Source organism: Euprymna scolopes, chromosome 5 (assembly GCF_053919585.1).
Source record: "Euprymna scolopes isolate OS-2025 chromosome 5, ASM5391958v1, whole genome shotgun sequence".
Classification (NCBI taxonomy): Eukaryota; Metazoa; Mollusca; class Cephalopoda; order Sepiida; family Sepiolidae; genus Euprymna; species Euprymna scolopes.
Genome location: NC_136486.1, coordinates 80,469,532 through 80,494,696, shown reverse-complemented (window position 1 = coordinate 80,494,696; position 25,165 = coordinate 80,469,532). Strand labels below are relative to the sequence as shown.

General features: G+C 32.1%; 1 protein-coding gene across 1 annotated transcript in view; it reads right to left on the bottom strand.

Annotated features, from left to right (window-relative positions):
* Positions 1-1,074: 1,074 nt before the first annotated feature.
* Positions 1,075-25,165, bottom strand: part of LOC145276877 (uncharacterized) — a 244,398-nt gene continuing 220,307 nt past the window's right edge. The window contains exons 10-12 of the mRNA XM_080128295.1: positions 4,773-4,834; positions 3,739-3,867; positions 1,075-3,544 (exon numbers count right to left, since the gene is read on the bottom strand). Coding sequence (XP_079984421.1) covers positions 1,875-3,544; positions 3,739-3,867; positions 4,773-4,834 — 1,861 coding nt within the window. The 3' untranslated portion in view covers positions 1,075-1,874. The remainder of the gene's footprint in view (positions 3,545-3,738; positions 3,868-4,772; positions 4,835-25,165) is intronic.

Below are 25,165 nucleotides of genomic sequence, written 5' to 3'. Positions count from 1 at the left end.
TTTGGGCTAGAATAGTTTTATTTGCACATTCATTGTTGCAAAATCTTCTGTGGATTTCCAAACTTTCAGGCTGAGATCAAGTATAATAACTTTTCTATCCTCAGTTAAAGGAAAAAACAATTTTTTTGTAATTTCTAAAAAAAAACAAAAAAACAAAAACATTTTAATGTAAAAAAAAAATCACTTCAAAATTTACTTTGATGAATCAATTTCAGTAAGAATGCATTTCAGTTTCTTAGAAAACAAATAAAAGTTTTTAATGAAATAAATTTAAAACAAAATGTTTACAAAAATCCTGATACTTCTGATACATAAAATGCACTTGAATGCATTTTGGTTTCTTAGAAAACAAGCTGGCTATTTTAATTGATGATAACATGAAATTGTATTTTTTGGCTTTGCTATTTCTCATGTTTTATCATTAAATGATCACCCTTTGTTGAATAGGAACAACTGGTTTTGATTTTAATGTATAATTTTTAAATGACGATTGATAATTATTTTTTGTATTGTTTGGACTATTATACTCATCTTGGTGTTTTTTCCACAAACGTTTCGGCCGACCATCTTTAAGTGTATTCAGGCCATGTTCATTGGGAAAGCAAAAAAAAAAAACAAACAAACCATTTTTTACTATTCACCAATAACATCCAATGAGCACCTGAAGATGGTCGGAGGTTACATCAGCCGAAATGTTGTGAAAAAAACAATTAAGATGAGAATAAGAGTCCAAATACAAAAAAATAATTATAAATCCTCATCTCAAAAATATACATTCATCATATCAAAAAAATGGAATAGACCTAGTTTTATTTAAAAAAGAAATTGACTTGGAGCTATTTGCGTTTGAATTTCTAACGGCTATGTTCGTTGGGAAAGCAAAAAAAAAAAACCAAAAAAAAATACAAAAAAAAAAAAAAAAAAAAACATTTTTCACTATTCACCAATAACATCCAGTGTGAATACACCTGAAGATGGTAGGAGGTTACATAGGTCAAAACATTGTGGAAAAACTGGTTGTTTATAAAAAATACTGATTTTTTGCTAAAAAGTAACTAACAAATAACACAAGAATTAAATATATTTCAATGAATGTTGAGATTTATTTATTTAGAAAAACAAATTGAAGAAAATAATTCAATCACATAAAATTTCAGAATGTTTTTTTTTATATGAAACCCAAAATTCAGGTGGAAAATATTTACTGAAAATTCATCTTTATGTCACATGATGTATTTTCTCTTTTCATCGCATCACATAAAGGTTGGATCCTAGATGTGTATAAAAATGTCACATATTGTCGGGAGATCATAATAAATAATATTTGAAATGGATATACTTACCCAATATTTTAACACCCACTCTTAATCTAAAATTAATAATGTACACAACACTAACTTACCCAAATTAATCAAATTTTATATCATAATTCACTTTAAAAAAAATTTAACTAATTAAAAATATTAAACATTTTATTACATGAATTACAATTTATCTTTTTTTTTTATAAAGCACTTATTAAATTGGATTATAATCTGTCATAATATGTATTCAAAAATATGTACAATTGTTAAAAGAAAGTTAACACTTACTAATTTGAACTTTCGGACTTAAACCATCAATAATTTTATGATTGGTTTTTGCAGACAAAAACAGTTGGATAAAATAAGCATCAAACCATTTTATAGTCATTTGTTTTACTGATGAATTTTTAAAAATATTTTAATTGTTTGCATTGTATTTTTTAAGTTAGAAATTTTCATAGTAAAAAAATAAAATAAAAAATACAAGCTTAAAAATTTTTTAGAAAAAATATTTTTGATTGACAAATCCTATTCACTTTGATTTCATTTTCAAGAGGCAGACACTAATATTTACTTTGATTCATTGGAATCATTCAAGAACGTTGTTTGAATCTCAAATTGTCCCAAATAACTTTTTTCAAAAGAATGTAACGTGTGATTTGAATCATTTTCATTAAAAGTAATTGACTCATTTGTAAACGTAGGATTAGTTAATAACTCTTGATCACTTAAAGTTGTTGACATTAATTTCGACTCATCATCATTGTCGTCACTTGACAACAAAAGAGCAAACAAAGATTCATTAGGATTCTTAGAAGATTCATTTGAAAAAGCAAGGAAACTATTTGGAGAGATTGAACTTTTATCGAGCAGTGTATTGTTAGCCATTTGTAAACAATCTTCATTTTTACGTGATTGCAAATCATCTTCCAGAGTTAATTTGGGAGAATTTGGTGAAAGATTTTGCTCTTTTTTAAAAATATCACTTAGTTCTTTATCATTTGCAATTTGACTATAATCATTTAATTTAAAACAATCTTCATAGATCAACAGAGATTTTTTATCTGGCTTTAATTTTGTAGTTTCATTGATGAGGCTGCTTTGATTATTACTTTGTTTAACACAATTATTAGTAATAAGGAATTCACCAGTTTTTTCTGATGAACTTTCATTCAGATTTGATGAATCGCTAGAAATATTGATAAACGAGATACTTGCTTCCTGTTTTAACGGACTATGATTTAAAAATGACAGACTCTCATAACTTTCATGTTGAGAGGCATTTACAAAAGCTAAATTATCAGCATCATTTTTCAAGTTCTCATTGTTTTGATACATTTTATGAATAGACAAATTGTTTAATATTAATTGTGTGGATTCACGGATTGAAGAATTATTTTGCTTTTTTGTGTCCCTAAAAAATATTTCAGACAAAGCATCACTTTCAACCCTCTGTAAGTTTTGACTTTTGTCAATATCAATTTGAGTTGGCGTCAAAGATAGACTTTCGTTTAATTGATTAGCAATATGATTACTATGACAAAGTACAATTTTTTCATTGTATTGGGATTCATTCTCTTTAGTATTGGGATAATTTTGTAATTTTGGTGTGGACTGACTTAAAAGTTTAAAAGAATTTAATATTGGTTTCTCTTTGAAAATGTTACTTTGAAAAGTATTTTTTGGAATTAAGTTTTGAAAATGCAATTTATGAAAAACTGGAGAAAATATGTTTTCAAAATTATCTTCGATTGTATTATCATGAGTTGACAAGTCATGCAGTGGTGAGTCATTTGTGTATATCTTATTTGTTGAGTAACATAATTCTTTTGTTGGCTCTTCTGACGGTGTCATTTTATAACTTTCTGATGGAATTCGATTTCCTATTTGTTGAAAAATAGAAAAAGGTTCACAAGAAAGTCCAAATTTTGTGTCTTTTTGTAATGTCTCAACATTTTCTATGCGGAAATCTGTATCTTTTTGTAGAAATTCTTTTCCATTTTCTGTATCTTTTTGTAGAAATTCTTTTCCATTTTCTGTATCTTTTTGTAGAAATTCTTTTCCATTTTCTGTATCTTTTTGTAGAAATTCTTTTCCATTTTCTGTATCTTTTTGTAGAAATTCTTTTCCATTTTCACTCAAGCTGCAGGAATAAAGACTAAGCTTTTCAAAATCCAGTAAAACATTATCATTTTGTTGCATATTAGTTTTTTTGGTCAAACTGATTTTCTTTCTGGATTCTAGAAAACAAAAGAAATAAGTTTATAAAATGGGATGAAAAAAGAACAAAACTTTATTAATTGAAACGAATATGCATATGATTTGTATTGGATTTAATTCTGAATAATACTGCAACCAATTAAGTTATTTAAATTCATGATTTCATATTGAATGTATGGAGGTTGGAAGAAAGAAAAGAATATTTGACACTCACCTTTCTTTTTAACCCGATGTTTAGAAATTTGTAGGCTAGAAAATTGTTCAACAAGATCTGGATAACATTTTGTAAACAATTTTTGTTCTTCAATAGAAATGAATTTATCAGCATTTTCATCTGTTACATCTAAGAAATTAAAGACAAAAAAAATTCAGTTTTTTTAATGATTCACACAAGTTATTTAAAATGTAAGTCAAAATAATATTTCACAATGTTGAAGTGGATGATTACTAGAGAGTTGCTAAGAAATGATGAACTATAAACATGTGTGGCATCTTCTAATGGTGCATTTGAATGACAGATATTGCAGGTGATAAATGCTTGATCAAGAGAACAATTGAAAATATCTTTGATTAGAGTCCAGCCACACGAGAGATGTTTTCTTTAAACTAAACTAAGTATTTTATTCATGCTGGAACTGACTTGTTTGAGAAAAGTGATGTCCCAGATTGTAGATTGTTTGGCCATTATCTCTAGTGAATATCTCAAGTACTCAATTTCTGGGTGGTCAAATGATGACCACAAACAAAGGCTAGGATCAGTCAGTGGTGAAAAGATTCCAGTAGCTGGAGAGGGAGGGAGTCAGACAGCTTTTCAGAAGGTGATGCACACTTTGTTGCAACACTGACTGAATCAAGAAATAATTTTGGATTGGCACAATAAATGAAACGATCACAACCTGTGCAGTGAACGCACGAGTACACATTCATAGAATTGGTAAATTATATTTTATTCTAGAACAGAACATGTTTATCAAACACACACATATGCTGCTATAATATTTTAATGATGCATGTACATGTTTATATATGATATATGTGCATCTTGAAGTAGATAAGTATACCGGTCAATGAAATTGTGGACATTTATGATGCAAATATTTGCATCAGTCAATAAAAAGTTTGCTTTATTAGAAAATTCACGCAACCTTTTGACATTCAACTTTTTAAAGAATTACCATTGAGGAATTGTATTGACGTCTTTTACATTAGAAATAATACTGAAACATGGGTAAAAAGCAAAAGATTCACCTGAAGGTTTCCATTTGATTTCAAAGCAAGGAATATGCTTTTGAATTCGTGTCTTTAAAATTCTAAAAAGAAAAATTAAAAGAAAAATTATTTGAAGTTTGACATTTCATTTCATTTTTGATTACATAGTTGGAAGCAATCTAGAAGTAAAATCTTCCTAGAAAAATGAAACAAAATAAAAAGCTATTCATAATATCTCCTATGGATACCTTCATTGGACTCATCCAATGAAGGTATCCATAGGAGATATTATGAATAGCTTTTTATTTTGTTTCATTTTTCTAGGAAGATTTTACTTCTAGATTGCTTCCAACTATGAAAGAGAGAGAAAAAAGATATTTTGGTCATTGCTGGAAAGTTAAGCATGTTCTTTTGAAGATTCCAAAACAGAGATGAAATTCAATGCAGAGACTACACAATTATACAACAGAAGACTCATAATGCACCTATGAAATATTACCTGGAGGCTAGAATGAGATAGCGTGAGAAAGTGAGGAAGATCATTACCACAAATAAATAAGGAATCTTAGATTTCAAATATCCATTACAACAAATAACATTTTTTTCTAACAGATTCATAAAATGCTTAGAATATTTGTTCATTATAGCAAAAAAATTGTTTTTGTGAGATATTTAATTTAAAATGTTGCTTACTACATAATTACATGTCATCATTTTTCCAAAGTGTATATGAAATGAAAGCAACAGCACAAAATGTTCACAACTTTAGATGAATTGAAACATCAAAATAGTCAGCATTTTGTGTTGTTGTAGTCTCATATATAGGGAACAGGGTTTGTACAGATTTTGAAAGTCTCTTTTCAAGATTTTTTGACGTTTTTCAAGGCCTTCTCCAGACAAAAATAAAATGTTCCAAACAAAATTTGGTATATGTTTTACAATTCAAAAAAGTAGCAAAAAATCAAATATAAAACAAATAAATGTTACCATAGCTAATAAAAGTTACTTTGCAACCTGCATCATTTTTTGGTGTTTTTAAGTAGTTTTATCTCAAATATTTACTTTCTTTACAGCTTTTAATTTCCAACCAAGATGGGGAGGAGGGGGAGGCGGAGACAGCCTAATTTTAAATTATCATAATTCTTTTTCTTTTTTTTATGTCACCATTGGAGAGTCCCATGCGTGCAAGGAAAGTATTCTTTTAGAGGAGGAGGGGGGGGGGGAAATAATTTTATTTATGGTGGCCGCCACTACTCCTCCTCCCTTGTACACCCACGCCCCCAAAATTAAATTATAAATGAGAACAGAAATAGACAGAGATTTAAATCTTTATTACAAAACTACTCAAGGTAGTTTTGTAATAAAGGGACGTAACTCAATAATACTATGAATAACTCAATACTACTATGAATAACTCAATAATACTATGAATAACTCAATAATACTATGAATAACTCAATAATACTATGAATAACTCAATAACACTATGAATAACTCAATAATACTATGAATAACTCAATAATACTATGAATAACTCAATAACACTATGAATAACTCAATAATACTATGAATAACTCAATAATACTATGAATAACTCAATAATACTATGAAATTTCAGAACAATGTATTTCGATTTTATTTTCAATATTTAAAAATATTTTAATATTGTTATTAATACTAAAAAAATAATTTAACAGTATTTATTTTGATTTTATTTTTAATATTTTGACAAATTTTTACTGAACAATATTTTCTTTTTAAGACCTTTTCATGAAATTTTCAAAACATTTTCCATATTTTCAAAGTAAGAATAGAAATAAGGACTTTTCAAGGCAAAAGTAAAAATTCTAGAACTTTTCAAGTCTGTACGAACCCAAGAGAAGCAAGATTGTGACATCTGCAATAATATGACAAACATCACCATCATTGGTTGAACATCAGTGTTACATAATGGATAGTTTTGAAACTAGATTTCTAAACTAATCTATATCTGAGAGGTTATCCTTTTCTCTTATGTTTATATTCTTATCATTTCATTACATTTTCCTTTGCCATCCTGCAACCTCAACTGTTTTTTTTAATTAATTAAAATCTATTAAAATCCATTATTTCTGAATTTTATCATATAAAAAGCAATAAAATAATACATTTGATAGAATTTTAAATTTTTCCCCCAAAAATATACTTAACTCAGACAAAACAAAATTTAAATATATTTGCAAAAAGTTTTTAATTAAACTAATTTTTTCATATACGATTTAGGATGATTTGCTATTTAAATATGCAAAAATATTACAATATAAGTAAATATTACAATATAAGTAAATATTACAATATAAGTAAATATTACAATATAATTTCAAGTAATTACATTTTTTTTCCTTGTGAGTTGAAAATTCCTTCACACATAGATTAAGGTTTTTACAAGTATAGACGCCTAGATGTGTCTAAATATTTACTTAAGCATTTTAATTCTTTTTAATTTTAATAAAACCAAACAAGCAAATACCCGTTTATTTTTAAATAATTAAATCTAATATATAAAAGGCAATATGTGTCTGTTTGCCTGTCTCCATATTTTCAAACTCTATCTCTTCTGAAACTAAAAGTTGCAGAGAGGGCATCAAATGATTGGATTTTTTAAGGACTTTTATGGGTATTTAGCCGATTAAAATAGTTTTTGAGGGGTCAAAAATGGGTCAAAATTGAAAAATCATTATACATTTTGTACATTTCATCTTAGTTTATTTTTAATTATTATACAGTTTATATGCATGTCATGTTGGTACAGTAATGACTCCAGCTTTAAATGCACGTTGGTACAGTAATGACTCCAGCTTTAAATGCTACAGTTTTGCTTTCACTTCCAATGCCAAATACTTTTTTTATTTTATAATTTTTAAATCATAACTATAAAAATATGGACAAATTAAAATATCATATTTAAGCGTAATGTATGACCAGGCAAAGACAAATTATAATTCCAAACACTGCTTATGGTGAAATACCTTCAATATTATGTTATTTTTAGCTTAATATTTTTTGGCCCCTTTCAGCCACCTTACATTATGCTATCTCACATAATCAACAAATTGCAGAAACAATCATTGCAATTTTTAAACTTCCATAGTGGTATATATATATATATATATATATATATATATATATATATATATATATATATATATATATATATATATATTAGTATTGATTCTTCAAAGCATTCTCTATTTAATGCTATATTGGTAAAATTGGGCTTTCTAAAAGAAAAATTATAATTTATTTTAAAATATTTAACAACTGTCATTCGTAAAAATAATGAAAAAAATTTTTTTATGGTTATCTGAAAGATAATAGTTATTAATTCAATGAATTTTTATACTTAAAAACACATTCAAAATTCGGATTTAAAATTACACAGTTTGAAGCGCAGCTATTTTTTTTTTTTTTCTACAATCCCCTCCCCCCATCCATTCAGGAAGTATATGTTCAGTTTTGACTTTTTATCTTAAGAGTAGGAGTGACCACAAGTGAAGAGAAGGTTATGTAGGCTATATATATATATATATATATATATATATATATATATATATATATATAAAAGTGAACGTGTCTGTGTATCTGTGTGTCTGTGTGCATTTCCTTACGCAATAACTCTCTCAATTTTAAGTCTACCGACTTGAAATTTGATATACAGGGTACTGAGATTTGGAAAAATCTTTGTGAGCGGTTTTCGGCCAGAAATTTGTCTGTTAAGATGTAAAAGTTCAACGATTTGACCTTTAAAAACTCTACCAAAGTCCTCTGCCAATTTTGGGTCTAAACAATTGAAATTTTAGATATAGGTTCCTTGGACATGGATCTAACTTAATAACCTGATTTGAGCCCCAAACAATAAAGGTTAAGGGGTCATAATAGGAGTCAAAGTTTAAAAAAATTAACCTCTGCAGTCTCTACCAAATTACTCAGACAATTTCTGGTCTAAACATTTGAAATTTTACATAAAGGGTATTCAGAGATAGGGCAAGCTTTTTAATCGGTTTGGTTCGAAAAATTTTAGTTACCAATGTAACTAAATGTATCTATGTATGTATGTCTGCCTAAAACTTTCGACAGAGGCGACGGATTTTCTCAAGATCAGTATCGTTTTGAAGTTCGACCTTTCAGACGACAAATATTGAAAAATTGGCTAATCCTTTCCTTTCAATTGTCTAGCTTTAATTAAAACCTACGTCACTTCTGGTTTTGCGGTGGTCGTAACAGCAAAGATGTCAGGTTTTTTCCAGTTCTTTTCCTCCTTTGTGGTACGGGTTTGAGCCTGCCTTCCTACTACCACTTTTTTTTTTTTTGCTCAACATGCACATCCAAACACCCGGGCAAGGCCGGGCTGAAATGCTAGTATATATATATATATATATATATATATATATATATATATATATATATAGTAAAACTGGTAATTAGTAAAAACCTGAAGAGAGTGTTCAATACTATTGCAGAGCAAATATGTGTTTTATTTTATTTATTACTTTTTTATCTGTTTGGTTTCGGATGTTGGACCAACATCCGACACATATGTAACCAAACAGATAAAACGGTAATAAAAAATAAAACACACACACACACACACACATATATATATATACATATACATATATATATATATATATATATATTGTGATACATTTATTAAAATGTATAATAAATTATTTTATTGATTTTTAGCCGAGAGGAGATATATTTTCAGTATATTTTATTCACTGTGTCATTTTTGCGCCAAAAGGATCCAATTCACGTCTGCTCGGTCACATTTTGTAAACAAAACAGAAAAAAAAGGGGAGGAGGAGGCCTGCGAGCAGGAGGAGAAGGGAGAAACAGAGATACTGTGAACGAAGAGTGGAAAAGGAAAGAGAAAAGAAAGATAGAAAGAAATAAACCGTATATATAGAGAGAAACTGTGTAGAGAAAGAGAGAGAGATAGATCATATATAGAGAGAGGGGCCTGAAAAAAGTTGTCAACAGTCAGTGGAGCTTCGCGTTTCAAAGTGACAAGACGTAAGTCAGCGAAGGTTGGGTTGGCAAAGCCGGCGAAGGCGTGGTAGCGGCGTCGCAGAAAAAAATATCAACGACACCAGCCAATGATCAGCGCTCAAAGTTAGAATATTGACTGAATAAAAGAATGAACCCAGCGAAGGTTTGGTTTGGTTTGGTTTTACGGCATATCAACCTTTTTGTGTTTTGTTTTTTGGTTATTTAATGCCAAGTTCCAATTTTTTTTTTTTTTTTGTGGAATAGATATTTTAATTTAGGTGATGTGCTTCCTTTATTTTTTTGGGGGTGGGGTGTAAAGTTAGATTGAATTAAAGTTATACTCTTTTATATAGATTTACTTTTTTCAGAAATGTTAGTATTTTGTTGGAGTTTATTTTTTTAAATAGTTCTTTCATATTGTTGACATTGTAATAATTTTGCCGGATATGCGTGAGATCGCCACAATCCAAAAGAAAGTGTTTTACCTTAAAAGGTTCTTCGCATGCAAAACATTCTGGATAGTCTTCTTTTTTTAGCAGGAAGGAGTGGGTTATGTGCGTGTGTCCTATGCGAATATGGGACAAAATCACTTCCTCTCTATGTGATCTTCTGGCATCTGGTAATCGTTCTTCTATTGTGAGTTTAATCTTGAAAAGTTTTTTATTAGGACAGTTATTCCATCTTTCTTGCCATTTCTTCATAATGAGATTATTTGTTGTTTGTAGTCAGAATGTGGAATTTTTATATTGCTTTTAAGGAGTTTTAAAGCATTTTTGGCAGCTATGTCAGCTTTTTCATTGCCCTGAATTCCAGAATGACTGGGGATTCAGCAGAATTTGATACTTTTGTTTTGTGAGAGAGTGTGTATTTTTTGTAGCAGTTTGATGAGTAGTGGGTTATTTAAATTTTTATTCTTTAAGGATTTGAGTACTGATAGGGAGTCTGAAAAAATTATAAATTTGTTGTGGATAAGGTCAGTGATGAGATCTAGTGCCATATCTAAGGCTGTGGCTTTGGCACTAAAAATTGAGGCATTGTCTGGTAGTCGCTTCTGTGAGGTAATGTTAGTGGATACGACTCCGCATCCGGTTTTGATGCTGTCTTTGGACCCATCTGTGTATATGTGCTGATGGTTTGGGTGTTTTTCCTGAATGATAAGTTTTTCTTGATAGGTTAGTGGATGGGTTTGATTTTTTGGGAGGTTATTTAATTCAAAGATAATTTCAGGTTGTTTTAGTAGCCAGGGTGGAAGGTTTAGTTGGTTGACATCATGGATTTTGGTGATTGTGATACCTGCATCTTCTACTTGTGGTTTTGTATGGAGAACAAAAGGTTTTATAGCTTTTACTTTTTGGTCATATAGATTTTGGTAATTTGGATTGAAGGTTCAGTTAGAGGTTGGATTTGTTGGTTGTGATTTTTCCCTATCATAGAACGAGTAATTTAGTGAATTTGCAATGTAGTTGTAAGCAGGATTGTCTCGGCAAGAGAGAATTTTGGTCAAGTATTGCAAGGCTAGTTTGTCGCGTCAAATTGATAATGGGGGTTCATTGGCTTCTGCATAGAAACTATCGATGGGGGAAGTTCGGAAGGCTCCCAGCGCAAGCCTGAGGCCCTGATGTTGAACGGTGTCCAATATCTTTATATACGACTTTCTGGTGGCACCGTAAATGAAGCTGCCATAGTCTAGTTTCGATCGCACTAGTGATCTATATAACTTTAATAGGGTTTGTCTGCCCGCTCCCCAATCTGTGTGGGCAATGACCCGCATTAGCTGGAGAGTTTTATTACATTTATTTTTAAGATGTTTTATACGAGGGATGAATGTAAGTTTTTTGTCTAGTATTAACCCTAAGAATTTATGTTCATTTACAACAGGAATCGGAATATCATTTCGTTTTAAAAGAGGATCTGGGTGCAGTTTTCTTAGTTGACAAAAGTGCATACATTTTGTTTTGTTAATGGAAAATTTGAAGCCATTCTTATTTGTCCATTTTTTTAATTTTGTCAATGAATTGTTGAAGTTAACGCTCAATTAGATGGATATGTCTCGAGCTGTATGCAATTAAAAAATCATCAACATATAGAGAACAATCCACGCCTTGGTTTATGCATCCAACAATATTGTTAATTTTTAGGCTGAATAATGTTACCGACAAAATACTTCCCTGTGGGACTCCCGTTTCCTGTTCCTTGATGTCCGATAGGCACGTTCCTACACGGACATTGAATAGTCTATTATTAATGAAGTTGTTGATGAAGATGGGCAGTCTTCCTTTCACTCCAGCTTCTTTGAGATCTTTCATGATGCCATACCTTCATGTGGTATCGTACGCCTTTTCAAGATCAAAGAAAATAGCAGTCATATGCTTTTTTTGTATAAATGAATTTCTGATGAAAGTTTCTAAACGAATTAAATGGTCTGTTGTGCTCCAATGTTTTCGGGAGCCACATTGAAAATTAGTTACTTTTATTTGTTTCCAGAAACCAAATTAACCTGTTGTTGACGATTCTCTCCATGAGCTTGTTAGAGCTATGGGGCGATATCATGTCATTATAAATAGAAAGTAAATACTTTAATGGTTCATCTGGTAGTTGTTTTAGAAATTCATACGTTATCTTATCAGGTCCCTCAGCCGTGTTGTTGGCTTTTTTTAATGTATCCTTTAGTTCATGGATGGTAAAAGGTTTGTTGTATTCTTCCTCATCATTATTTTTAAAGTTCAGTTTGTTTTTTTCTGATTCCTGTTTAATGATCTGGAATTTTTAGAAGATAAATTATTTGCAATAGTATCTGCAAGCAGATTTGCCATGTCCTCTTTTTTAGTTATTTTATTATTGTTTACACAGAGGTGGTTGAGAGGAGGACTGGTGTTTTTTCCCGATATTTTCTGAATCATATTCCATAGTTTTGTCTTTGGTGGTGTTATTGATTTTAGATACAAAATTCTTCCATGATTCCCTTTTGGCTTCATTTATTGTTCGGCGTGCTTTAACTCTGCATATTTTAAAGTTGTTTAAATTCTGAGTAGTTGGTTGATTGTTGAATTTTCTTAATGCAGCACATCGTAGCCTGATAGCCTTTTTACAGTAATTATTAAACCAGAGACGATTATACTTGGTTGATGATTTTGTTTTAGGAATACACTCTTCTGCTATTGAGATAATGGTATCTGTAAAGTGTGTAATCAGGTCTTTCTCATGTTTTCCAGGTAGGAGTTTGTGTTTGCATAGTAATTTGAATTTATTCCAGTTAGCTTTTTTAAGGTTCCAACGAGGAATTTTTAAGGTTATTTCAGAACCAAAGTGTTCTAGTGTTATTGGGAAGTGGTTACTTCCACAGGTATCCATATGCACTGTCCAATCCAATTGTAATCTATAAAGATACTATGATCACTTATAGAGAGGTCAATTGCTAAGGACGAGTTTGTAGCGGAGTGAATAAAGGTTGGTTTTTTGTTGTTATATATGCATAGATTGTTGTTGTTGATAATATTTTCTATAGTGATTCCTTTTCTATCTGTGTTTGAGCATCCCCAACTAACATTATGTCTATTAAAATAGTTTTTCTATTTCAGTTCCATCTATGGGGTCGTTTGGAAGCAGATAAATGGAGCAAATTGTGACCATTCTATGTAGGGTGGTTGTGACAGCAATTGCCTGTAAGTTAGTTTGTAGATTTATTTGGCTTTGTGCTGTGGTTTTGTTAATGAGAATGGATGTTCCTCCAGAAGCTCTATTTGGGTTATTTGTTGTGTAGTTGTATTCAGTAAAACTTTGGAGATTGATATTTTCAGATGGTTTTAAAAAGGTTTCTTGTAGGCATATTATTGTGGGGCATAGATCGGATATTAGTAGAAGTAATTCATTCCGGTTGGCTTTTATACCTCTGCAATTCCATTGGATTATTTTGTTGGCCATAGTTTAGATTTTATGTATTTGATTTCCTTTTGTCTTGAGAATAGGGTTGTTTTCTTTTTCATGGGGGTTTAGAAGTTTTATCTTCTATTTCCATTGTTTCCAAGGAGGTTTTAAATTTATTTTGGTCTGTAGTTTTTGTATTTGAATCATTTGACTGTTTCATGCGCGTTTGAGTATTTGTGAGCTTTTTATCCTTGGTGGATTCGGTTTCTGTTTCCATGGCTTCTGGTTCTTTGTGTTCAATCGGTTTGTTAGTTTTTATGCTTGATTTATCTCTGGTTTAAGATGTTGAGCGAGATCGTGGTTTGGTTTTTGTGGGGCTGGTTTTCTTCGAGGAATTTTTCCCATTTATTGTTCTTGTCTGTTCGGGTGTTTTTGGAGAATCTTTATTTTTTTGCTTGTTATCTGTTTTTATATTAGAACTCTTGTGGGGGATTAAGGGACTCTCCTTATTGTTGGTATTCTGCTCCTCAGAGTTCTCGATCTCCAATATCTTAAAGCTATTGGAGAGGGGAATTTGTGGGTTTATTTGTAGTTTTTGTTTAGTTAAGTTTGGTTCTGGTTTGTTTTTTTGGATTTGTTTCTGGTCTACTGGGTGTGGCGTTTGGATTTTTGGTTCCAGTGAGGTTTTTTTCATTTCTTCAATTGTATTTATCAATATTTTGATTTGGTTGGTGAGGTCTTGGATTTTAATATCAAGGTTTGTTGTGCAATAATTGTCATTGTGTTTATTTGTGTTGGGAGTATTCTTTTTTGTTATTTCGGAATATTTAGCTGTTACTGCCTTTTTCCTTGCTTCTGGGTAGGTGATGTTTAATGAGTGTTTAATCGTTGCAATTTCCTTTTCTTTTTTCCAGATTTCACAGTCTTTGGAGTAGGCACTGTGATTTTCTGTAAAGTTGGCACATTTATAAGTTTTTTGACAGTTGATATGATTGCCGTTTTCTCTACACCTTCCACACACTGGCTGGCGTGTACATCGGTCTTGATGGTGACCAAACTTGACATTTAAAGCAACGCAGTGGATTGGGGATGTATGTTTCGACTCTTAGTTTCTCGTAGGCTATTTTTATTTCTTGTGGAATTTTTGTTGGTAAAAGGTTAATATATACGTATGTGTGTTATCATTTCTCCACTTTTTTTTAATTTGAATTCTTCTGACATCCGTTACATTTTGTTCTTTTAGATTTGAACGGATTTCGTCGATGGAGCAAAGTGACCACTCCTTTGCATATGTTTAGTGTTTTGTGAGGATATGTTTTTATTTTTATATTGTCAAAAAGTTTTCATTTTAAAAGTTCATCTGCCTGTGCTTTAATAAAAATTTCTATCAGAAGAATACCATTTCTTAATTTTTTGACTAGTTTAGGTTTGACCCTTTCTGATAGTATTTTTTCTATCTTGAAGGGGGAGAGTTTGGTTAAAGGCACTTCTCCAATTGACTCCATTACTATAAAGTTTAGATAGTTATCTTATTCCTCATTCGTGTTACTGTCTGAACTGTCTAAAAATCTTTTTTACTTGGATTTTTATAACTCATATTGGGTTCGTTTTTTTTAATTCATCATCCCTGCTCCCCACCCACCTTGGAGCCCTACTTGGGATGCGCACAGGGGGGAAGCCCATTCGCCCTGGCTACAAGATGGTTACAGGTATGATATACTTGTACATAATGTAGGCTTCGAGCACATGTGTATCTTAATTTCTCCCATACAAGTAAAATATGGGAAAGATTAGAGAAAAACATCCATGTCTAGTCCTTGTTCACTATATACAATTGACCCGCTTTCACCACTTATTTGGGGATCAGTATTGATGGGGGAGTGTCATGTAGTATTTATATTTGGTGCAGATTATATGTGTATAAGTGGTGAGCTAGACGTGACCAGCCGATTGATCGGATCGGGCCTCTCCGACCGTCCGTCTGGCCCAGTATGAGGCCAAAGTGGAGTGTTGCAACTGATACCTTTATTTCTCTAGTTATCAGTTGCTCAGCCACCAGGATCCTTTTCGTAAACATTACGGGATGCCACCTACGGCAACAGGTGTCCCCATTGAGGGACTTTTACTCTCTGCAGGGGAGCAGTCAGTGTATTCTAATGCCCCACTGACAGGGTTGGGAAGTAAAAAGAAAATAGAAGGGAAGGGGGCTGTTGTTTTTTGCAGAACATAATTAAGTTTTACAAAAGAGAATAGAAAACAAAAACAGAAAATCGATGTAGGTGCATTTCGTCTCAGGAAGCCAATAGACAGCCTGATCTGGTAGCACCAGCGAAGGAAGGAATCATGGAGCAGTGAAACTTTTACTATAAATCAAGGACTTCGATGAGCTTCGGAAACAATACTTGGAGCAATTAACACGCACGCGCATAATGAAACATAAATAATCCGAAGGACAAAAATATGAAAATTAACCTGCGCGCGCGTAATCAAATATAAATAATTTACAGGAAAGAAATATGTATAAAAAAAGAGACAAAAGAAAGGTCGCATTTCAAAGGACATTAAGTGAGTTTTTCAATTAAAACTTTCATTTCTCCAACATCTCTCTCTTACCCTAGAACCTGTATCTAATTGAGCAGATGATTTCTTGTTTTATGTGAACATTGACTGTTGATATCTTTTTCTCTCTGTAGAATTTGAATCATTAAATCATTTCATTTAGTTAGGCATATTTAATTTTCTTTTCTGAAATTGAATTTTATTTTATTTCTTTATATAAATAAAAGTTTGTTAATTTTTCGACGATACTTGTCCTCGTTATTTCTTATGTGATTTCGTTGTCCAGTACATTTCATTTTATTGTCGTCTTCGGGACGGTTGTTCCATTCCCTTAACGCATTATCAAGGAACCTGGGAAACTTTATTTTTTTATATATATTTTGTTACGTCACCCATCTCTACCGTCCCCAGTAGGACTGGGATACGTCGTAACAAATTGGGGGCTTGTGCTGAAATATACCCTCCCTAAAGACACCCTGGACAGTCAAACACATTTGAGGTAGCGAGAACTAGTTAGCTTAACATGTCGGGAATACAAGAATTCCTAGATTCACCTACTTTTGAAGAATTATGCAAGTTTAGAAAAGACAGCATCTTAGCAATAGGTCGACATTATGAACTAGACGTTAGGCCAGGTATGAGAAGAGCATTGTTAGTTAGGATAGTAACAGAACATCTCGTCGACAATTTCTTAGTCGACGAAGAAGTTTTAAGAACTCTGTCAGAAGGTATGCCCGAACTCCACCAAGAAAGACGGGAAGAGTTCGATATCCCAAAACATGCTCGCCTTGTACCGACATTCCATGAATCGAATGTGGACGGGTACTTCCAACATTTTGAAAAAATTGCCCTGAGTGCAAAATGGCCTCTAGAAGTTTGGCCCATGCTCTTACAAACTGCATTAAGAGGAAGAACACAAGAGGTATATGCTTCCCTCTCGATTGAGGATTGTTCAAATTATAATGTTATAAAATCCGCCATCCTCAAATCGTATGAACTGGTACTCAAGGCATATCGACAGAAGTTTAGGTCATACCGAAAAAAGAACGGACAAACCTACGTGGAATTCTTTCGGCAGAAAGAAACACAGTTTAATAGGTGGATTTCTGCTAAAGATGCACAGTCCGATTATAATAAACTCCAGCAGATGATCTTGATGGAAGAATTTAAACGTTGTGTCCCTGACGACCTAAAAGTGTTTTTGAACGAACGCCAGATCGCTACAACCTATGAAATGGCAATTCTAGCTGACGAGTATGCTCTTACACACAAGGCGGGTAGAAATAGAATTGATCCATTCGAGGGTGAAATTCACACAAACCTTCGGAGAATGTCTGTCATGGACTCTAGTTGGAATACAGGTCCAGAAAGTACTGTATATCGACCTCCCAGCCCAAGAAATAGATCCCCGAAAGCAAATCGACCACCCACCTATCAACGTATCGACAGGTGGAAACCCATAATGTGCCACTACTGTAAGAATGTAGGGCACATCATGATGGACTGCCCGGTAAAGAAAGATACCGAACGTAAAAAGGGGATAGATTATAAACCTCAAGGCTTTATTACCTCGTGCAAGATCTCTACAAGAGACAATGAGGACAGTATTAAAAAAGGATACCAACCATTTATATCAGAGGGTCTGGTACATATGGTAGATAATCACCAAAATCGATGACCAGTAAAAATCCTGAGAGATACGGGGGCAACCCAATCTCTAATTTTAAAAAGTGAGATGCCGATTGGACCGAAAACAGCCACCGGCGAATCCGTCACCATTCATGGAATTAGTGGAAATTTGCTTGATGTCCCACTCCACCGAATCTCCCTCGATTCGACCACAGTAAGCGGTCCGGTCGAAGTAGAAGTTGTGGAAAATTTACCAGTGAAAGGCATTTCACTATTGTTAAGGAATGATTTGGCCGGTGAAAAGGTTATATCAAAACCGAGAATAGTAACTGAGGTAGATGCTAATAAAATTGAAAGAGATAAAGAAGAGGAAGGAAGGTCAATCCATATACGAAGTAACAAGAAAATTGACTTACCCCAACCATTGTTAAAAGCTGAATTAGAACTAGATACCCCACTGACAAATTTAAAAGAAGGCAATAAGCATAGTGAAAACTTAGAAATTCCCATGAATCCTGCAAAAAACCTTAATTTAAATACAGCACCAAAGTTTAGAAATCCGACATTACACACCAAGAAGTGTTACCGAAATAAACATGTTCAAGTGATATGCAACAAAACAGTCAGGAAATCCATTTCTAATAAACTGAGAACCCGCAGACAGCATCGTTTAAAAGATTTGATTATAGTTAAAAATTTTTGTTATAACAAAAAAGGTTCAGTTAATAAATTTCGATGACAGATTACGTTATGTGAAGTTGGATTACATAGATATCCGAAATGACCGACCTGTATGGAAAAGTCCTTCTTCGAGAACTTTTCATAAATTGGTGGGGGGGGGGGGGGGGGGGGGTTGATACATTTATTAAAATGTATAATAAATTATTTTATTGATTTTTAGCCGAGAGAAGATATATTTTCAGTATATTTTATTCACTGTGTCATTTTTGCGCCAGAAGGATCCAATTCACGTCTGCTCGGTCATATTTTGTAAACAAAACAGAAAAAAAAGGGGAGGAGGAGGCCTGCGAGCAGGAGGAGAAGGGAGAAACAGAGATACTGTGAATGAAGAGTTGAAAAGGAAAGAGAAAAGGAAGATAGAGAAAATAAACCGTATATATAGAGAGAAACTGTGTAGAGATAGAGAGAGATAGATTGTATATCGAGAGAGGGGCCTGAAAAAAGTTGTCAACAGTCAGTGGAGCTTCGCGTTTCAAAGCGACAAGACGTATATCAGCGAAGGTCGGGTTGGCGAAGCTGGCGAAGGCGTGGTAGCGGCGTCGCGGAAGTAAATATCAACGACACCAGCCGATGATCAGCGGTCAAAGTTAGAATATTGACTGAATAAAAGAATGAACCCAGCAGAGGAATGAATCATGAAGCAGTGAAACTTTTACTATAAATCAAGGGCTTCGATGAGCTTTGGAAACAAATACTTGGAGCAATTAACATGCACACACGTAATGAAACAAATAATCCGAAGGACAAAAATATGAAATTTAACCTGCGCGCGTAATCAAATATAAATAATTTACAGGAAAGAAATATATATATAAAAAAGAGATAAAAGAAAGGTCACATTTCAAAGGATATTAAGTGAGTTTTTCAATCAAAACTTTCATTTCTCCAACATCTCTCTCTTACCCTAGAACCTGTATCTAATTGAGCAGACGATTTCTTGTTTTATGTGAACATTGACTGTTAATATATTTTTCTCTCGGTAGAATTTGAATCATTAAATCATTTCATTTAGTTAGGCATATTTAATTTTCTTTTCTGGAATTGAATTTTATTTTATGTTTTTATATAAATAATAGTTTGTTAATTTTTCGACGATACTTGTCCTCGTTATTTCTTATGTGATTTTGTTGTCCAGTACATTTCATTTTATTGTCGTCTTCGGGACGGTTGTCCTATTCCCATAACAACGCATTATCAAGGAACCTGGGAAACTTTATTTTTTTTTATATATTTCGTTACGTCACCCATCTCTACCGTCCCCAGTAGGACTGGGATATGTCGTAACAATATATATATATATATATATATATATATATATATATATATATATATATATATATATATATATATATATATATATATATATACTGAATATGAAAAAAATTACACTGTTATAAAGTTTATTCTTCACTCAATAATAAGTGAAAATTTCATACTGATTAGATAATTACCTGATTTTTGGTAGATTTTAAAGAGAGAGACTGCAAAACAAACTTTACACCCCACCTCCATTTTGTCTGTCAACACATTATTTCAGTGTGATCATGCCATCAACATCTCCTGTTGTGTACATATATTCTCCAGATTTAATCTTCCTTTAAAATCTAAACCCATTTTTAAGATTCATATTACACATCTATTATATCGTTTTTATATTATCTCTCTTGATGTAACACATAACCTCAACTCATACTGGTCAGCTTACACTTTCATGCATTATGTCTGCTCATGCTTGACAGACTCTTCGCATGGTAACATTTTGCTGGATAGTAATGGTAGAAGCCTACATATATTGCTGAGAAATCTAATGTAATCAGTAAAACTTTTAAAAATAAAACAAAAACACATTTGTTATTGGACTGCACAATATCCAAAATGTCCATTGCAGTATTGTGATGTATTGGCAAGGTTAACACGTGAACAATAAAAAAAAAAGATTCAACACTTTAATGTCACTTTCAAACCAAAAAACCATTAAGTAGTTTGAGGTTTTGAAATTTAAATCAAAAAAAAATTTTCAGTGAAAAAGAAAAGAAAAATAAAGATCACGTTGATCATGACAGACACAGAAAAGGCAGAGAAGTGGGAAAAAGTTGCAGTAGAAGCTGCTGTATTGCCTGTTATTTTCTTCACTTGTGCTTCTGAAAGCTTAATGGATGCAAGAAGAGGAGAAAGTGGAAGAAAGCAAAAGGGAGAATGACAAAGAAAGTGGAAGAAAACAAAGGAGAGGATGAAAAAGAAAGAAATGAGGAAGTGGAAAAAAAAAAGAAGAGGATAAAAAAGAAAGAAATGAGAAAGTGGAAGAAAAAAAGAAGAGGATGAAAAAGACAGAAATGAGAAAGTGGGAGAAAAAAAGAAGAGGATTAAAAAGAAAAATGAGAAAGTAGCAGAAACCAAAGATGAGGATGAAATCGGAAGTAGAAGAAAAGAAAGAAGAGGATTGAACAGAAAGAAATGAGGAAGTGGAAGAAAACAAAGGAGACAATGAACAAGAAACAAGCGGAAGAAAACAAAAGAGAGGAAGAAAACGAGCGACATGAGACAATGGAAGAAAAAAAAGGTGAGGATGAAAAAGAAAGAAAGTGGAAGAAAACAAAGGAGAGGATAGAAAGAGAAATATATGAGAATGTGGAAGAAAACAAAGGAGAGGATAAAAAGAGAAATAAATGACAACGTGGAAGAAAACGAAGAAGAGGATAGAAAGAGAAATAAATGAGAAAGTGGAAGAAAACAAAGGAGAAGATAGAAAGAGAAATAAATGAGAATGTGGAAGAAAACAAAGGAGAGGATAGAAAGAAAAATAAATAAGAATGTGGAAAAGCACAAAGGAGAGGATAGAAAGAGAAATAAATGAGAAAGTGGAAGAAAACAAAGGAGAGGATAGAAAGAGAAATAAATGAGAATGTGGAAGAAAACAAAGGAGAGGATAGAAAGAAAAATAAATAAGAATGTGGAAAAGCACAAAGGAGAGGATAGAAAGAGAAATAAATGAGAATGTGGAAGAAAACAAAGGAGAGGATAGAAAGAAAAATAAATAAGAATGTGGAAAAGCACAAAGGAGAGGATAGAAAGAGAAATAAATGAGAAAGTGGAAGAAAACAAAGGAGAGGATAGAAAGAGAAATAAATGAGAATGTGGAAGAAAACAAAGGAGAGAATAGAAAGAAAAATAAATAAGAATGTGGAAAAGCACAAAGGAAAGGATAGAAAGAGAAATAAATGAGAATGTGGAAGAAAACAAAGGAGAGGATAGAAAGAGAAATAAATAAGAATGTGGAAAAGCACAAAGGAGAGGATAGAAAGAGAAATAAATGAGAAAGTGGAAGAAAACAAAGGAGAGGATAGAAAGAGAAATAAATGAGAAAGTGGAAGAAAACAAAGGAGAGGATAGAAAGAGAAATAAATAAGAATGTGGAAAAGCACAAACGAGAGGATAGAAAGAGAAAAAAATGAGAAAGTGGAAGAAAACAAAGGAGAGGATAGAAAGAAAAATAAATAAGAATGTGGAAAAGCACAAAGGAAAGGATAGAAAGAGAAATAAATGAGAATGTGGAAGAAAACAAAGGAGAGGATAGAAAGAGAAATAAATAAGAATGTGGAAAAGCACAAAGGAGAGGATAGAAAGAGAAATAAATGAGAAAGTGGAAGAAAACAAAGGAGAGGATAGAAAGAGAAATAAATAAGAATGTGGAAAAGCACAAAGGAGAGGATAGAAAGAGAAATAAATGAGAAAGTGGAAGAAAACAAAGGAGAGGATAGAAAGAGAAATAAATGAGAAAGTGGAAGAAAACAAAGGAGAGGATAGAAAGAGAAATATATGAGAATGTGGAAGAAAACAAAGGAGAGGATAAAAAGAGAAATAAATGACAACGTGGAAGAAAACGAAGGAGAGGATAGAAAGAGAAATAAATGAGAAAGTGGAAGAAAACTAAGGAGAGGATAGAAAGAGAAATAAATGAGCATGTGGAAGACAACGAAGGAGAGGATAGAAAGAAAAATAAATAAGAATGTGGAAGACAACGAAGGAGAGGATAGAAAGAGAAATAAAAAAGAATGTAGAAAAACACAAAAGAGAGGATAGAAAGAGACATAAATGAGAAAGTGGAAGGAAAAAAAGGAGAGGATAGAAAGAGAAATAAATGAGAAAGTGGAAGAAACCAAACAAGAGGATAGAAAGAGAAATAAATGAGAATGTGGAAGAAAACGAAGGAGAGGATAGAAAGAGAAATAAATGAGAAAGTGGAAGAAAACAAAAGAGATGATAGAAAGAGAAATAAATGAGAATGTGGAAGAAAACAAAGGAGAGGATAGAAAGAGAAATAAATAAGAATGTGGAAAAGCACAAAGGAGAGGATAGAAAGAGAAATAAATGAGAAAGTGGAAGAAAACAAAGGATAGGATAGAAAGAGAAATAAATGAGAATGTGGAAGAAAACAAAGGAGAGGATAGAAAGAAAAATAAAAAAGAATGTGGAAAAGCACAAAGGAAAGGATAGAAAGAGAAATAAATGAGAAAGTGGAAGAAAACAAAGTAGAGGATAGAAAGAGAAATAAATAAGAATGTGGAAGAAAACAAAGGAGAGGATAGAAAGAAAAATAAATAAGAATGTGGAAAAGCACAAAGGAGAGGATAGAAGGGAAATAAATGAGAAAGTGGAAGAAAACAAAGGAGAGGATAGAAAGAGAAATAAATAAGAATGTGGAAGAAAACAAAGGAGAGGATAGAACGAAAAATTAATAAGAATGTGGAAAAGCACAAAGGAGAGGATAGAAAGAGAAATAAATAAGAATGTGGAAGAAAACAAAGGAGAGGATAGAAAGAAAAATACATAAGAATGTGGAAAAGCACAAAGGAGAGGATAGAAAGAGAAATAAATGAGAATGTGGAAGAAAACAAAGGAGAGGATAGAAAGAGAAATAAATAAGAATGTGGAAAAGCACAAACGAGAGGATAGAAAGAGAAATAAATGAGAAAGTGGAAGAAAACAAAGGGGAGGATAGAAAGAGAAATAAATGAGAATGTGGAAGAAAACAAAGGAGAGGATAGAAAGAAAAATAAATAAGAATGTGGAAAAGCACAAAGGAAAGGATAGAAAGAGAAATAAATGAGAAAGTGGAAGAAAACAAAGGAGAGGATAGAAAGAGAAATAAATGCGAATGTGGAAGAAAACTAAGGAGAGGATAGAAAGAAAAATAAATAAGAATGTGGAAAAGCACAAAGGAGAGGATAGAAAGAGAAATAAATGAGAAAGTGGAAGAAAACAAAGAAGAGGATAGAAAGAGAAATAAATGAGAATGTGGAAGAAAACAAAGGAGAGGATAGAAAGAAAAATAAATAAGAATGTGGAAAAGCACAAAGGAAAGGATAGAAAGAGAAATAAATGAGAAAGTGGAAGAAAACAAAGGAGAGGATAGAAAGAGAAATAAATGAGAATGTGGAAGAAAACAAAGGAGAGGATAGAAAGAAAATTAAATAAGAATGTGGAAAAGCACAAACGAAAGGATAGAAAGAGAAATAAATGAGAAAGTGGAAGAAAACAAAGGAGAGGATAGAAAGAGAAATAAATGAGAATGTGGAAGAAAACAAAGGAGAGGATAGAAAGAAAAATAAATAAGAAAGTGGAAAAGCACAAAGGAGAGGATAGAAAGAGAAATAAATGAGACAGTGGAAGAAAACAAAGGAGAGGATAGAAAGAGAAATAAATGAGAATGTGGAAGAAAACAAAGGAGAGGATAGAAAGAAAAATAAATAAGAATGTGGAAAAGCACAAAGGAAAGGATAGAAAGAGAAATAAATGAGAATGTGGAAGAAAACAAAGGAGAGGATAGAAAGAGAAATAAATAAGAATGTGGAAAAGCACAAAGGAAAGGATAGAAAGAGAAATAAATGAGAATGTGGAAGAAAACAAAGGAGAGGATAGAAACAAAAATAAATAAGAATGTGGAAAAGCACAAAGGAAAGGATAGAAAGAGAAATAAATGAGAATGTGGAAGAAAACAAAGGAGAGGATAGAAAGAGAAATAAATAAGAATGTGGAAAAGCACAAAGGAGAGGATAGAAAGAGAAATAAATGAGACAGTGGAAGAAAACAAAGGAGAGGATAGAAAGAGAAATAAATGAGAATGTGGAAGAAAACAAAGGAGAGGATAGAAAGAAAAATAAATAAGAATGTGGAAAAGCACAAAGGAGAGGATAGAAAGAGAAATAAATGAGAATGTGGAAGAAAACAAAGCAGAGGATAGAAAGAAAAATAAATAAGAATGTGGAAAAGCACAAAGGAGAGGATAGAAAGAGAAAGAAATGAGAAAGTGGAAGAAAACAAAGGAGAGGATAGAAAGAGAAATAAATGAGAATGTGGAAGGAAACAAAGGAGAGGATAGAAAGAAAAATAAATAAGAATGTGGAAAAGCACAAAGGAAAGGATAGAAAGAGAAATAAATGAGAATGTGGAAGAAAACAAAGGAGATGATAGAAAGAAAAATAAATAAGAATGTGGAAAAGCACAAAGGAGAGGATAGAAAGAGAAATAAATGAGAAAGTGGAAGAAAACAAAGGAGAGGATAGAAAGAGAAATAAATGAGAATGTGGAAGAAAAAAAAGGAGAGGATA